Below are 14,496 nucleotides of genomic sequence, written 5' to 3'. Positions count from 1 at the left end.
TATATGGGACTAAACACATGCCTACACGGATCTTCACAATTATATAAACAAAATTAATCAATATGATAGTATATGGATATAGTATTTATATATTTATATTTTGAGCTAAATTGAGCCGAGCCCGAACAAGCTAAGGCTATAAGGCTAGCTCTAGCTTGACTCGATTGCCTAAAGAGTGAGCCAAATCCGAATTTGTGGGTGATATGAGTGAACCGAACTTGAATCATCAAAATCCAAGGAGCCAAAGCCGAATTTATGCGTGAAAGTTTATGAGTGAACCAAACTTGAATCATCAAAGTCCAAGCTCAAGGGCTCGTTTGGTTCGCGGGAAGTATTTTCCCTCCTAGAAATATGATTCCTGGGAATCAGATTCCTAGGAAGAGGATACCTAGGAAAGTACTTTTGGCATATTTGGTTAACCATGGGAAAGTGACAAATTTTCAAAGTGCTTATGTTTGGTTGACCATCAACTTTCCTAGGAAAGTTATGTATAATTCCTATTATGCCCTTAATAGAAATTAGGTCTTTAATGCCTCTTTAATGCTTCTTTAATGCTGAAGGGTCTTTTTGGGAAAAAATAAAAAAGGAATGATTCCCACCTCATGGGAAAGTAACTTTCCCATGTTTCTCATGGGAAAGATTTTCCCATGAAGGGCTCGTTTGGTTCGCGGGAAGCATTTTCCTTCCTAGGAATATGATTCCTGGGAAACAAATTCCTAGGAAGAGGATGCCTAGGAAAGTACTTTTGGTATGTTTGGTTGACCATGGGAAAGTGACAAATTTCCAAGGTGCTTATGTTTGGTTGGCCATCCACTTTCCTAGGAAAGTTATATATAATTCCTATTATGCCCTTAATAAAAATTAGGTTTTTAATGCCTCTTTAATGCTTCTTTAATGCTGAAAGGACTTTTTGGAAAAAAGTAAAAATGGAGTGATTCCCGCCTCATGGGAAAGTAACTTTCCCATGTTTCTCATGGGAAAGACTTTCCCATGAAATGTGGGAATCACATTCCCATGGGAATATAACTTTCCCTTCTCTCTCCTTTGAAAACTCCAACCAAACAAGAGGCATCTCATTACTTTCCCGTTGACCACACTTTCCCCCCTTCTTTTCCCGCGAACCAAACGAGCCCGAAATGTGGGAATCATATTCCCATGGGAATATAACTTTCCCATCTCTCTCCTTTGAAAACTCCAACCAAACAAGAGGCATTTCATTACTTTCCCGTTGACCACACTTTCCTCCCTCCTTTTCCTGCAAACCAAACGAGCCCCAAATGTTTGGTTGCTTGAGCTTGACAATAGGAATCTACTATCTGATCACTTGGCGCCCATAACAATCCGATGATTCGCTGGATGATATAACTGCATAAAAGTACATACGGGACAAAAAAAAAGGATATATACTTTCAAAATGTACTAAAGAACTAACCAAAACTGGCACAACCCTGTAAACATATCATGATAGGAATTCAGTGAATAGACAATGTCTTGGAGACAAACCAAAACTAATATACCAGCAGGCAGTCACGCCGTAAGAGTGGTGCCAGGATCATCAAGTCAAACAACATTAATCCTCTCCAAGAATAGAATTCATGTTATTGCTCCAATCTCTGGCACCTCATCTTTTAAATGCCAGTGTAAGAACAACATAAACAGACAAGGAAAAGAAGGATTACAGAGCAGTAAACAAAAAATATGATAATTACACACACCTTGTTTTTTTTTTAATTCCCCATTGACAGGCTTCAATTGATCCAGCTTATTGTGTCAACTAAAAATGACCTACCACTTGCTTTCTCTCAAATTATAACATTTACAACGAGTTCTGAGATTACTTCACCTTCTGGGGTTTCTGAATGCTAAAGCTTGGGTTTGAAGGATTTGGTTGTCCTCCAACAAGCGATCATACTCAAGAAGCAGCTTTTCAAACTGTTTCTGGAGGGCAGCAACATGGGCTTCAGCAGTGAGTGCACGTTTCTTCAGCTCCTCAATCTCAGACTTGAGCTTCTGCAACTTCTCAGTTAAGTTACACACTTCTTCCCGGAGCTCTGTTCTCTCATTAGAAGATTTCTCTTCCTCGTCTTTGAAATGGTGGTGCTCTTTTTTAAGTTTTTCAACTTCGTCTCTGGAAGTACCAACTGTTTTCCTCAAGTTGATCACTTTCTGAAGGCAGTGGTGTAAGCGATCAATTAATAGTGCAAGGAAAAGTGTGTAGCCTGCAAAACCGAGCTTGCTCTGAGGATGTGTGTATTTTAGTGTAAAATAGATGATGAGGCTGATAAAAGAAAATGATGGAAGGGTTAAAAGGGGAAAGAATAGAAAGCTTTAGAAGTCAAGTCAGATGGTTCTAACATCCTGTAAAATAGAGGAGTAGAAATAGTTCTTAAAATAAGGCATAGAACAGTTCTCACTAGACTATGATTCTTATTTCTTACAGAACATTTCACTGAAGAATGTCTATTGAATGAGATAATATTCTAAGCTGCTCCCCCTATCCCTATTTTTGGTTTGCCCTGGAGTGGCACGGTTCGAACCTATACTATTCCCAATTGGTTGCTAGCCGATACAACCTCCAATACTAGTTTGGTAAACCTTGATACGACTGATTTATAGAAAATGTGCCAATGCTAGTGAACCTCTAGATATTTATGAAAATACTATTCCATGGTCTATTGATTAAAGAATGAATTTTCTTTTATTTCTAACTGAATTTTCTTATTTATTTCTTCTAAAAACTCTTGTTAGATAACTTAGAATTCTACAAGGACTTGGGAATTTTTTTATATTGTTCATATTATTTCTTTATTGTTTTGAAACACAAATTCATCTGTAGCCCAGCGGTTGCACCCCTCCTCCATCTGGGAGGAAGTTCTAGGTTTGAAACTCGAGAGCTGCTTCCCAAGTGTTTTGTTTAGTTAATTCTAATTGCTGCTGGGAAAGTTTTGTAACACAACCAATAGTCTTTTTTTTTTCCTGAATAAAGCAAGCAAGCATATTTAACAAAAGAGTAGCAAAAGGTAAACCAAATTTACAATGTAGTATTTGAAGCATTCATGAAGGAGTGAGGACTAATCAATAACTTCTGGTCCAGTACCGAGTAACTCGATGAGCAAGTCCTACACAATTTCAACTTTGAACAGCACAAGAGTCTACCATGGAGCCATACAATATATAATCTACTCATAAATCATACTCATACTACAATATATGGTATATGAGTTCACAAAGACAAATTCAAATCCAGTACATATTTCTGAAAAGTTCCGATGTGCTAAAAATTATAGATACTCCACACCCAATTAAGCACAAAAGGCAAGGGATACACTGCCTATATTGATACCATATTTCTACAACAACAACAACAAAAAAAAGATATCATACTGTTTCAGTTGCGACATTTTATTAGTGCAAGCATATGTAGACTACTAGAATTTATTCAAAATGGAGAATACGATTCCACTGATAGAAGCAGAATTCCTCCAAATTCTCATCCATGGGAGAAGTATCAAACTTTAGCTTAAAATGTTTGATCTCATACCACTAAATAAAACAGAATTACTATATACCAATGAGTGATGCCTCCAGAAGGTGAGTCCTCCACAGGACCTGATCCGTGGGTGTGACAGAACCGAGCTTCAGGCCCCGGTTCTGGATCCGGAGAATGCCGGTGATGCTCGACGCCAGGATCACCGACAAGGTGCAAGCCAGAGCCTTGACCATCGCCGGCCCCTTGCCTGTCTTCAGTTTGTCTAGCCCCTTCATGGCCAGCTCCCTCAGTGGCCCAAACTTCACCATTAGAAGCAATGCCACTGCCACCTCAACGAAGAGAAGCACATATAGTAAGTGAATCATCTCTTTTAGTGCCACCAACCACCCCACACTATCTCCTTATACTCCAAGAAGACTCTTTTCCACAAAGGGATCAAAGTGTACTCTGTTAAGGAAGAAGCATTTCTGTAGTAACAATTCTATTGCAGCTACCATCTTTTCTTGATGGGGAGTTCATATATGAGGGGAAAATCGGATTTTTATTGAGAAATCAAGGAGATATTTTCCATCCAGATCCACCCGCCATCATTTCACACTAAAAGAAATTTGAAAAAAATGGTTTTTTTTTAGCTAAAATGATGAGCTAAGACTGAACAGAAGAGCGCAACTTAGTTCAGAAGAGATCCATCTAGTTCTTTGAATGAGGTTTCTTACTGGAGACTAACTAACTAACTTCAGGAAAAGCCATTTCCCAACTCTATTGAAAAGAGGAAAAAGAGCAAGAAGGAAAGAAGATCAGATCTTAGAAACAGAGATCTGATTAATTTCTAATGGAGATTTCATTAGGATTCTTATTCGTGGAGAAGTTGAATGGGATCTCTGCAAAAAAACCAATTTCAGATCCTATGACGGATTAAACAGGATACAAAAGGAGGGAACGGAGCATTGACACAGTTATCGCTCCCCCTGTTTACTTAATTCCACGGCCTCAGTTGGAATCCAAAAAACTAACTAACAGCACGGTAGACTCACGAATGGTAAGGTGAGAGAGTGGTTACTTAGACTCACTTATGGTAACCATAACTGACATTATGAACAAAAGATTACTTAAGATTAATAAACTACATATTTAATTGAAAGAATAATAGAATGAAAAGATCTCAAGGGCCCATGTAAAAGTTGAAGGATGGGAGGTCACACACTAGCACCTAAAAAATTTATGGTGAGCAAACGCAAGGTGGCTGGTCTTGTTAAAGGGAAAGCATGCTTGGGGACCTTTGGAGATGTGAGGTGAGTTGGGTGGAATTAATGATGGTTCCTAAAGGGATGTGCGTAACTTGTTTGAATAAACTGAAGACTTTCACTTCAAGGTTTGTATAGATTGACGTTGTAAAAGAAAGTTGCTTAGTGAAGCAAGAAAGTTGCTTAGTGAAGCAAGTAAAATGTACATATGAAAGTTTTTTTTGTGGGGGGGGGGGGGAGTGGATTGTTAAAAAACGACATAAGTGGACGCATCACCGGCACGTGATGGTAGGCGCCCGACCCCGAGGCGCCCGATCTCGGCATCCCCGACTTCAGAACGTTGGGCCGACCTCAGAAGGCCGACCCTGTCGTCCACATGCTGCGGCCACGCCCTGCAGCAACCTCACCGCACCATGCTTCGCTCGCCAGCCATGCCACGACATGTCAACCGAGGACCATTCCCTGAACGACTGACAGCAATTAATGCGCATGGCCTCCACAGATCTCCAGCTTACTCAACAATTAATACGCATGGCCTCCACGGATCTCTGGCCTACTTAAAATCTTAGGCCCTCCACGGCAACCAGTTCACTCACTCAACTACGTCCGGTCACCCACAACAACTCATTGGCTCCAATCATGTCCTCCACGGCAACGCATTAATTCACATGATCACACTCAATCATGACGATAACTCATTTAATTCGTCCGGTCACATCACAGGTAACTTTGTATCCCTCCTATAAAAAGGGAACTTCTTGCTCTTTAAAGGATGATTTTTCTTGATTCTGACTCGGAGACCCCCGCATGCAATATCTCTCTTTCTCCACTAAAGCCCCCCTCTAACTTAAGCATCGGAGGGCCGACGCCGGAAGCCCCGGCCACCGGCTTTTTGTAGGTCCCCCGGAGGACGCAGCCCGCCGACATACCATCCGCACCAGAGCTCCCCCTCCTCAGCCATTGGTCACCTCCGAGTCCAATTTCTAGCAACAATTGACGCTAGAGGAAGGGCCCGAATCGTGATCATAAAGCTAAGAAGCAAAGGAGCCTCCAACGCCTTCCGCCATCGTGCACTAAGTCACCTTTCTCCCGCCAGATTGAGGATAAACCGGTCCCATCACGGTTCAAAATGCCCCAGGTAGAGCCCTACAATGGGACTACCGACCCCCTCGACCACCTGTAGAGCTATCAGGCCCTCATGGCACTGCAAGGGTCTTCGGAGGCCGTGCTCTGTAAGGCCTTTCCTGCGACACTCCGAGGAATTGCTTGGCTTTGATTCTTCGGACTGAAACCGAGCACCGTGTCCTCCTTTGAACAGCTCGGCAGGCAGTTCGCCACCAACTTTGCTGCCAGCCGACGCCAGCGGCGAATGTCGGACTCCCTTCTCGACATCAAGCAGAAGGAGGGAGAGTCCCTTAAAGACTACCTCGACCGTTTCACCGCTGCAACCTGGAAGGTCCGCGAGCTCGACCAGTCGATAGCCATGTCAGCGCTAAAGACTAGATCTTGGTCCTACAGGTTTCTCTTCTCCATTGAGAAAAATTTTCCTGCCGACTTCACCGAGATGCTAGCCCGAGCTCGAAAGTATGTGAAGGCTGAGGAGGCCATTGCCTCCAGGCGAGGCGCAACTGAGCAGGCCTCAAAAAGTAGAAAAGACATCGCGAGGAGCGCGGCCGCCCGATAAGTCGGTCTCCCTATCCAAAAAAGAACATACCTCGATTGAGGAGTCCACCTCGACAGCAGGCATAGCCTCGACCAAGATCCCCTCCTTGGCCGAGCCGGTAGCTCGAATGTCTGAGTCGAAGATGCGGGACTTTGTCTGGAAGTCAATAATCTGCAGATTTGGACTTCCCCACATCCTCATATCCGATAATGATCGCCAGTTCGACAACATCCGCTTCAGAAAATTCTGCTCCGAGCTCGGCATCGACCATCGCTTCATCTCGGTCGCTCATCCACAGACTAATGGAGAAACCGAGGTGACAAACCGCACCATCCTCCAAGGACTCAAAGCCAGACTCGATCGAGCCAAAGGGCAGTGGGTCGAAGATCTCTACAATGTCCTCTAGGCTTACAGGACTACCTTTCGACTCCCCATCGGTGAGACCCCCTTCAATCTAGCCTACGGGATGGAAGCTATCATCCCCTTGGAAATCGGACTTCCATTGCTGAGGGTGGAGAATTACAACGAAGCCTCCAACCCATCTCAACTCAGAAGCAACCTGAACCTTGTGGAGGGGACAAGGGAAGCTGCCCGAGTCCACACGGCAAGGTACCAACGAAAAGCGGCATAGTACTACAACTCCAAGGTGAAAGTCAAGCTCTTCAAGGCAGGGGATCTCGTCTTGAGGAAAGCTGGAGCTTCCCAACCTACCGAACAAGAAAAGTTTGCCCCAAACTAGGAGGGACGATACCGAGTTGCTCGAGTCCAGCAGCCCGGAGCATACAAGTTGGAATCCCTTGAGGGGACCCCCATTCTCCGAAGCTGGAACTCCAAAAACCTCCGGATGTACTATCAGATGCCCGGCCAAGTCCGGATGCCCGACCAAGTTCGAATGCCCCGGCCAAGCTCGGCATACTCCACTGTGATAACTCCAAGATTCGGTCTCCATCTCCATCAAAGACCCCGACCAAGCTCGGGATGCCCTGCTGAGTCGACAGCGGGCCCAAACTCCCTCGACCACGGAAAGCATCGCAGGGTCGATAGCGAGCCCAAGCTCTCTCGACCTCGCGCAAGATCCCCCGACTAAGATCGGGGATGCCCCGCTGAGTCGATAGAGAGCTTCCGGCTCCCTCGGCCTCGGGAAGCATCGCAGAGTCGACAGCGAGCTCTGGCTCCCTCGACCTCGCGCATGATCCTCCAACTAAGGTTGGGATGCCCCGCTGAGTCGACAGCGAGCCCTCGGCTCTCTCAGCCTCAGGAAGCATCGTAGAGTCGATAGCGAGCCCCGGCTCCCTCGACCTCGCACATGATCCTCCAACTAAGGTTGGGATGCCCCGCTGAGTCGATAGCGAGCCTCCGGCTCCCTCAGCCTCGGAAAGCATCGCAGAGTCGACAGCGAACCCCTGGCTCCCTCGACCTCGCGCATGATCCCCCAACTAAGGTTGGGATGCCTCGCTGAGTCGACAGCAAGCCCCCAGCTCCCTCAACCTTGGAAAAAATCGCAGAGTTGACAGGGAGCCCCCGGCTCCCTCGACCTCGTGCATGATCCCCTGACTAAGGTCGAGATGCCCTGCGGAGTCGACATCGAGCCTAAGCTCCCTCGACCTCGAGATGCCCTGCTGAGTCGACCGTGAGCCAAGTCTCCCTCGATCTCGTGGTGACATCTCTGCGACTTTTCGACGACATTCAGCATCCTCCGACAACGCGCCTCGAGTTGAGTGGAGGCACCTTGCTGAGTCAACCACAGGTCGCTGAAGCCGACCTCGGAGCAGAGTCGCCTAGCTCAGCTCGGACAATCCGACCCGAGACACTTAGCTCCGGCTGCACGAGAGGTACGTCCTACTCGGCATGAATATCTCTCTATACTTACTTGGTTATATTACAGAATGATCAACGGACGAAGCTCGCCTCCTACATATATCTCCGATGAAACCTTGACCAGGCCCGGGATCTCCATGACCAAGATCGGGATGCTTTGCTGAATCGACCGCGAGTCGAGTCTCAATCGATCTCGGAAAGCATCGCAGAGTCGACAGTGAGCCCAGGCTTCTTCGACCTCGCACACGGCCCTCCGACCGAGTCTAGGATGTCCCGACCAAGCTCGGGATGCTTCATACTGCCACTCTCTAGCTCAATCTCCATCGGCTTCAAATTTCTCCAAACAAAAATCCTCCAAGCAAACGTGGGTAGAAGACCTACTATGGGTTCCACCGGAAATGCCGCCGACCACAAATAAGAGACCAAAACAACCGCCGGAAATCGCCTTGTAGCACCGCCGAGGAAGACTAAGCAGTGACCAGAAGAAAGAAGAGAAAGAGAATGGAGGAAAGAGAAGGCAACAGCAGCAGTAGCCAAATAAGGGCTTTTAGGGCCAAGTCTGGGATTTATATAAACCCTTCCGATGACCCAGATCGGCAGGACCAGATCCCGCCTTTCATCCGGATCGCACTACGTGTCAGCTCCGAAAATTGAAGCGGCGTATCAACCTGGATCGACGCTTTAAAAGCAGAATCGAGGCAGCATCCCGTCGGATCCTGGAGCCTCATCATGAGCCCACGGCCCGGAGCAACCTCGAAAAGCTGAAGGGCGTCGCCCCATCATCTCCCATTAAAGACGCCCCGAAGTGCGCGGAACGGCGGAACGATTTAAAGCTGCCTGGCCCCCACTAGCATAATAAGGCAACTATTTCCTTCGCCCGAGCTCGTAAGCGGCTCGAACTCGGAAGTTGGGGGTAGTGTTGGGAAAAAAATGGATTGCCCCGAAACACGTGGATGCATCACCGGCACGTGATGGCAGGCGCCCGACCTCAAGGCGCCCGACCTCGAGGCGCCCGACCCCGAGGCACCCAATCTCGACATCCCCAACTTCAGAACGTCGAGCCGACCTCAGAAGGCCGACCCTGTCATCCACATGCTACAGCCACGCCCTGCAGCAACCTCATCGCACCATGCTTCGCTCGCCAGCCATGCCACGACATGTCAACCGGAGACCATGCCCTGAACGACTGACAGCAATTAATGCGCATGGCCTCCACAGATCTCCGGCTTACTCAACAATTAATGCGCATGGCCTCCATGGATCTCTAGCCTACTCAAAATCTCAGGCCCTCCACGGCAACCAGTTGACTCACTCAACTACGTCCGATCACCCACAACAACTCATTGGCTCCAGTTCCATCCTCCATGGCAATGCATTAGTTCACACGAAGGAACCCATCCCATTTTTCATTAAAGTAATGGTCTACGACTCCGCAGCTTGCTTAGGATAGGGGAGCAATTTATTCTCTAAGTCGACTTCAAAGTGAGAACCAACCGCTAATATATCAAATTCGGAAGTGAAAAGCAAATGTTCTGTGCTTTAGTCGTAAAGGCGAACTTTCTATGCTGACCCCAGTTGAAGTGCTCCTTTTGGAGCTCTTCTATTCTTTCCAATAGGTACTTCAAAAAGTCCACACTCAATCATGACGATAACTCATTTAATTTGTCCGGTCACATCACAGGTAACCCTCTATCCCTCCTATAAAAGGGGAACTTCTTCCTCTTTAAAGGATGATGCTTCTTGATTCTGACTCGAAGCCCCCCGCATGCAATATCTCTCTTTCTCCACTAAAGAGGACCGGCGCCGGAAGCCCCAGCCACCGGCTTTTTGCAGGTCCTCCAGAGGACGCAGCCCGCCGACATACCATCCGCACCGGAGCTCCCCCTCCTCAGCCATTGGTCGCCCTCGGGTCCAATTTCCAGCAACAGAAAGAAATGCAAGCTAAGAAGTGTAATAAACTGCATGGGTGTTTGGTTTTTGCCATCAATGATGACATGGATACTTGGATTGGATGCATGTTGTTTGGTGGCTTTTTTTTTTTGGAGGAAAACTCCTGTGCCGTGTCTGAGTTTTGACCGTCCCTTGTTGCAACTCCTATAGTTCGTATGCCGCAGTCAGTTGCGCGTTGTGTTATCAGCTTGTTTTGCGGTTTGTCCTTTGTAGCTTTCTGATCCACTGTTCGTCTTCCTCTTTTGAGATTTTCAGCTTGGTTCTTGTAAAGTGAATGAACCATAATGGAATTTGGATAGGCTTTGAGTGGTTCAATAGAGAAAGATACATGCCTAAGAGCGCAATTGAAGCCTTTATCTGGTTTAAAGGCTTAAGAAAATGATTTTGCTTGTTTAGCAATTAGTGCAAGGCATGTTAGGTGATGCTTTAAGAAACTGGGTTTGAGACCTTGCCACCGAGAAATTATTTGTTGGAACAGATCAACCGCTTAGCTGGTGGACCCGTCCAACAAAGAAAGTAACACGACCGAACATGGACAAAGAAGAAAGACGAGGGAAGAAGGAGCCAGGGAGGGAGGATCTTTTTATTTAATTATGTGGTGTCGTACCTCAAAACCACCATCCAGGTTAGCCACGTGATATAGCCGCATACACTCTAGGGCAGGACAATAAAGAAGATGCAAGACTTGAAAATTTATTACAACCTCAATATTACTAAACAATAATGATCTCAATTCATAATAAATAACAAAGTTTGTAAGATAATAAAATTCATTCATCCAACTGGTAACAAGAATGCTCTATCTATTCCTCCCTTTTAGTTATGATCTCAACCATAGCCAAGTATTATGCAACCTACAACTTTGGAAAAAAAAAGAGAAAGGGGGTCGTGACTCGTGAGCTTTACAGCCCAATAAGAATCTCTGCATATTCACACCAATATAATAATATAGTTTGAAAATAGCAATAAACAATACCAAAATAAAAACATAAATTGTGAAACTTTTTTTCAAACATCCAAGATAACTCAATTAGACCAACAAATATTTGCATATACATACATCATATATCCAGTTTATCAAAAATGATATATCACAGCATACCAACAAGTAAAACCTTTTATTTAGCATTGGTTTTATATGTCTTATCATTTGTTTCTCATTAATTCAATTTTAAGTTTAATAGCAATATTCTCTAGCTTTGGACTAACCAAGATCATAAAAAAGTCCAAGACTGCTAAACAAAAACCCATGCGTTAGCCCGTGAAAGCTATCACACGTATAAGCCCGGGGAGGTTATCCCACATATAAGTCCACGGAGGTTATCCCATACGTAAGCCCGTGGAGGCTATCCTATGCGTAAGCTCATGGAGGCTATCCTATATATAAACTCGTAGAGACTATCCTATGACGACGTTAATCCAAACCATATTTTATCCGTCTGATTTGCATATTATTTTTGTCAAATCACTTCCATTTACACAATGTGTTTCTCACAAATTCAAGTATTATCGTTAATATAATCACCTTTTCACTATCTGATACATATAATAATTGTATAAGTATGTTCATACCAAAAGTTATATAAAACATACCATCTCATACCAAACCAAATTTATTGATGTAAATTTCACCATACAAATCTTACGATGCAAGTTTCACGATGCAAATCTTACGATGAAAATCCAACAATACAAATCAATAAACATGTATATATATTGGTAATCAAGTACAAGGATTCTTACCTCTAGCACAACCAACTTAGCAACAATGCTACCAGTCAACACCTAACATGTTCAGTTAATTTAATATCAATATAGAACCAACTTATCCCTTAACAATCACCAATAATATTAATTAATTAATTTCTCACTAATTTCATAATTTTAGAGTTTCAATATTTGAATTACCCGCATGTTCTCTATGTTTATTTAATTCAAAATTAAAAATAAATAAAGGGTCAGAGCCTTACCTCAATTTAGAAACTAAAGTGTAAGATCTTGTTGGGTTTCTTTCTATCCGAATAATTGCACCATCTATATAAAACTAGGACCAACTATGAAAATAGATTCATATAGGATGAAGTAAAAGGCCAGCTAGATGATAATGTCTAATTGTTTGTATCGGTCAGCACAACATAACTCAATCCATCTGATCAAGAAGCATATATCCAATCAAGAAAAAGATAACAGACCAGAGGTTATCAATTATGGGTTCAATGGTAGACGATAAAAGTCGGAGTGAAGGAAGGATATAGTCGACTAGATAGCAACGTTCATCGATCCTGGTTAGTTTGCTCTCGCCAATCAAATCAGCCAACTCATGAAACAAGAATCAGATCATAGTATAGCCAATATAATAGAAATTAGTGATGATAGAGTCAAGCAGTGCCCGATTGCCCAAATTAGTCAAAATATTATTTTTCAAATCATCAGATCAAGAAATAGGTATCAAATACAACAAGGCTAACATGCTAGGTTGTTGATGGTGGGGTCCAAAGAGGGCTAACGAATACCATTGTGAAAGCTAGCACGATGGGTGGTCACAACAATACTAGTCCAAGATCCTCTACTAAGGTCAACTTGGGTCCACCAAGAGAACATCTAGGACTCTCCTACTAGGTTCATTAAACCATGCAAAGAGAGAGAAAGAGAGCAAGAGAAAATAGTGAGAGAAGAGAGAAGAAGAGAGGGTTCTCTTCTTCTTCCCCAAAATAAGGGAGAGCCCAGTCTCCCTTTCTTCTTGGATCAGGGGTGATGGCTAGCAAGGCGGCTTAGCCCCAGCTAGCGACGGTGGCCACAGGTGACCTTCAGCAGCAACACCACTTGTGACGGTGCCTGGCTGATGTAGGGAAGAAGAGAGGAAGAAAGATCACAGAGAGCAAGGGATGATGTACATCAATCTCAGCCTAGATCATGGCCCATTCTACAAACCAATGGTCACACAATCTCAAGATCCCTAGAAGAGTCAAAGCCCGACCTTAACCGACAACCAACAATAATGAACATGGGAGAAAAGGGGCCAAAACCGAACACCCTATTTCGGATTGAAATTTTGGCGATTCACCAACTGAAATCAGGATGTGACAACTATAAAACCAACAAAATAAGGAGGAAGGGGTATGAATTGGTTACCTCGGTCTAGCGAGGTGGTTTGGCAGCCTTTCCGGTGGAGAATCAAAGAAGAGATTCGAAGAAGAATAGTCGAGATCGACGGTGATTCTTGGACTTACGGGTGATGGCTTTCAATGGAGGAGGATCTTAAATAGAAGGAATCCTAGAGTTCTAGGTAGACTTGGGTTGCTCTAGGACTCTCAACGTCCAATGAAATAGGGGGAAAAAGAAGACTTTGGTTGGGAGTCTTTTTCTCTGCCTGTCTAGTGCAACAGGGCGCATTTGGCCTTGGGCCTGGCCTCTTCAAGTCGGCACACGAGCTCAAGGAGCTAGGCTACTACACCTGGTCCAGTAGCTCAGCGGTAAATCTGATCCAACCATATATTTTTCCTCACCACTAGGTCGAACCGCATGTCACCCTAATTGGTGGCTATTCCATTGTATATTACTTTATGGTAATAAATGTGTGTGCGCATGTATGTGTGTGTGTGAGAGAGAGATATATATAACTTATGATATGTACTTGCATTTGCTTCAATTGGATGCGAACTCCTTGGCTGCATACTTGGTTATGAATTATAACTCTGTTGAAAAGAATGGTTAACATCATATTTTTTTGGTACTCCCATATGACTTTGTTTTGCAAAAGTGTTAAATTTTATTAGTTTCAAGTTTGTAACACATAATCTATGTTTCTTTTATGGTACCTTCCCCATAGCATCCATATCGTGCTCCCCTGTTGACTCCTCCAATGACGATGCATGATTGAACTTTTGCGGTTGACGGTAGACGACTAAACTGACCTTGGCAATAAAAACAAAAAGTAACACTGCTTCGTATCTCGAATAACACTGAAAACAACTTAAAAATCAAAATGAGATCAAACTCTGGACGAGTTAGCAAACTAGTATCCTAATACACAAATTAGCAAACTTTGCTCAAGGGTAGTTTGAAGGCATATATACCTAAAATGAGATCACTGTGTGTAGTATAACCTGTGCAAACGTGAGAAAGAGTGCTTCCATTGTGCTCTCCTATGTCCCCCCATACGGCACCAAGCTACCTTGTTATCTAGCGATACGTAAACTGATAAGAAAAGGCAAAGGTGTTGAAGCCTTTTACAATTCAAGTGGTCGAATTTTCCTTCAACTTACATGGCAAATTTTAACCGATAAAATACAAATTAGATAAGATTCTCATCATTTCTTTTTTGTGTTTCC

The 14,496-nt window shown here is 44.2% G+C and overlaps 1 protein-coding gene across 1 annotated transcript; it reads right to left on the bottom strand.

Annotated features, from left to right (window-relative positions):
* Positions 1-1,552: 1,552 nt before the first annotated feature.
* Positions 1,553-4,581, bottom strand: LOC103716158 (B-cell receptor-associated protein 29-like). The gene is made up of 2 exons (XM_008804045.4): positions 3,570-4,581; positions 1,553-2,219 (listed from the first exon to the last, which is right to left on the bottom strand). Exons 1-2 carry the CDS (start codon positions 3,853-3,855, stop codon positions 1,840-1,842), a joined length of 666 nt encoding a protein of 221 aa, XP_008802267.1. The 5' UTR covers positions 3,856-4,581; the 3' UTR covers positions 1,553-1,839.
* Between the last annotated feature and the right edge of the window lie 9,915 nt (positions 4,582-14,496).

Source organism: Phoenix dactylifera, chromosome 9 (genome assembly GCF_009389715.1).
Source record: "Phoenix dactylifera cultivar Barhee BC4 chromosome 9, palm_55x_up_171113_PBpolish2nd_filt_p, whole genome shotgun sequence".
NCBI lineage: Eukaryota > Viridiplantae > Streptophyta > Magnoliopsida > Arecales > Arecaceae > Phoenix > Phoenix dactylifera.
Note: the sequence above shows the minus strand (reverse complement) of the source record. Positions and strands in the feature narration are given on the sequence as shown.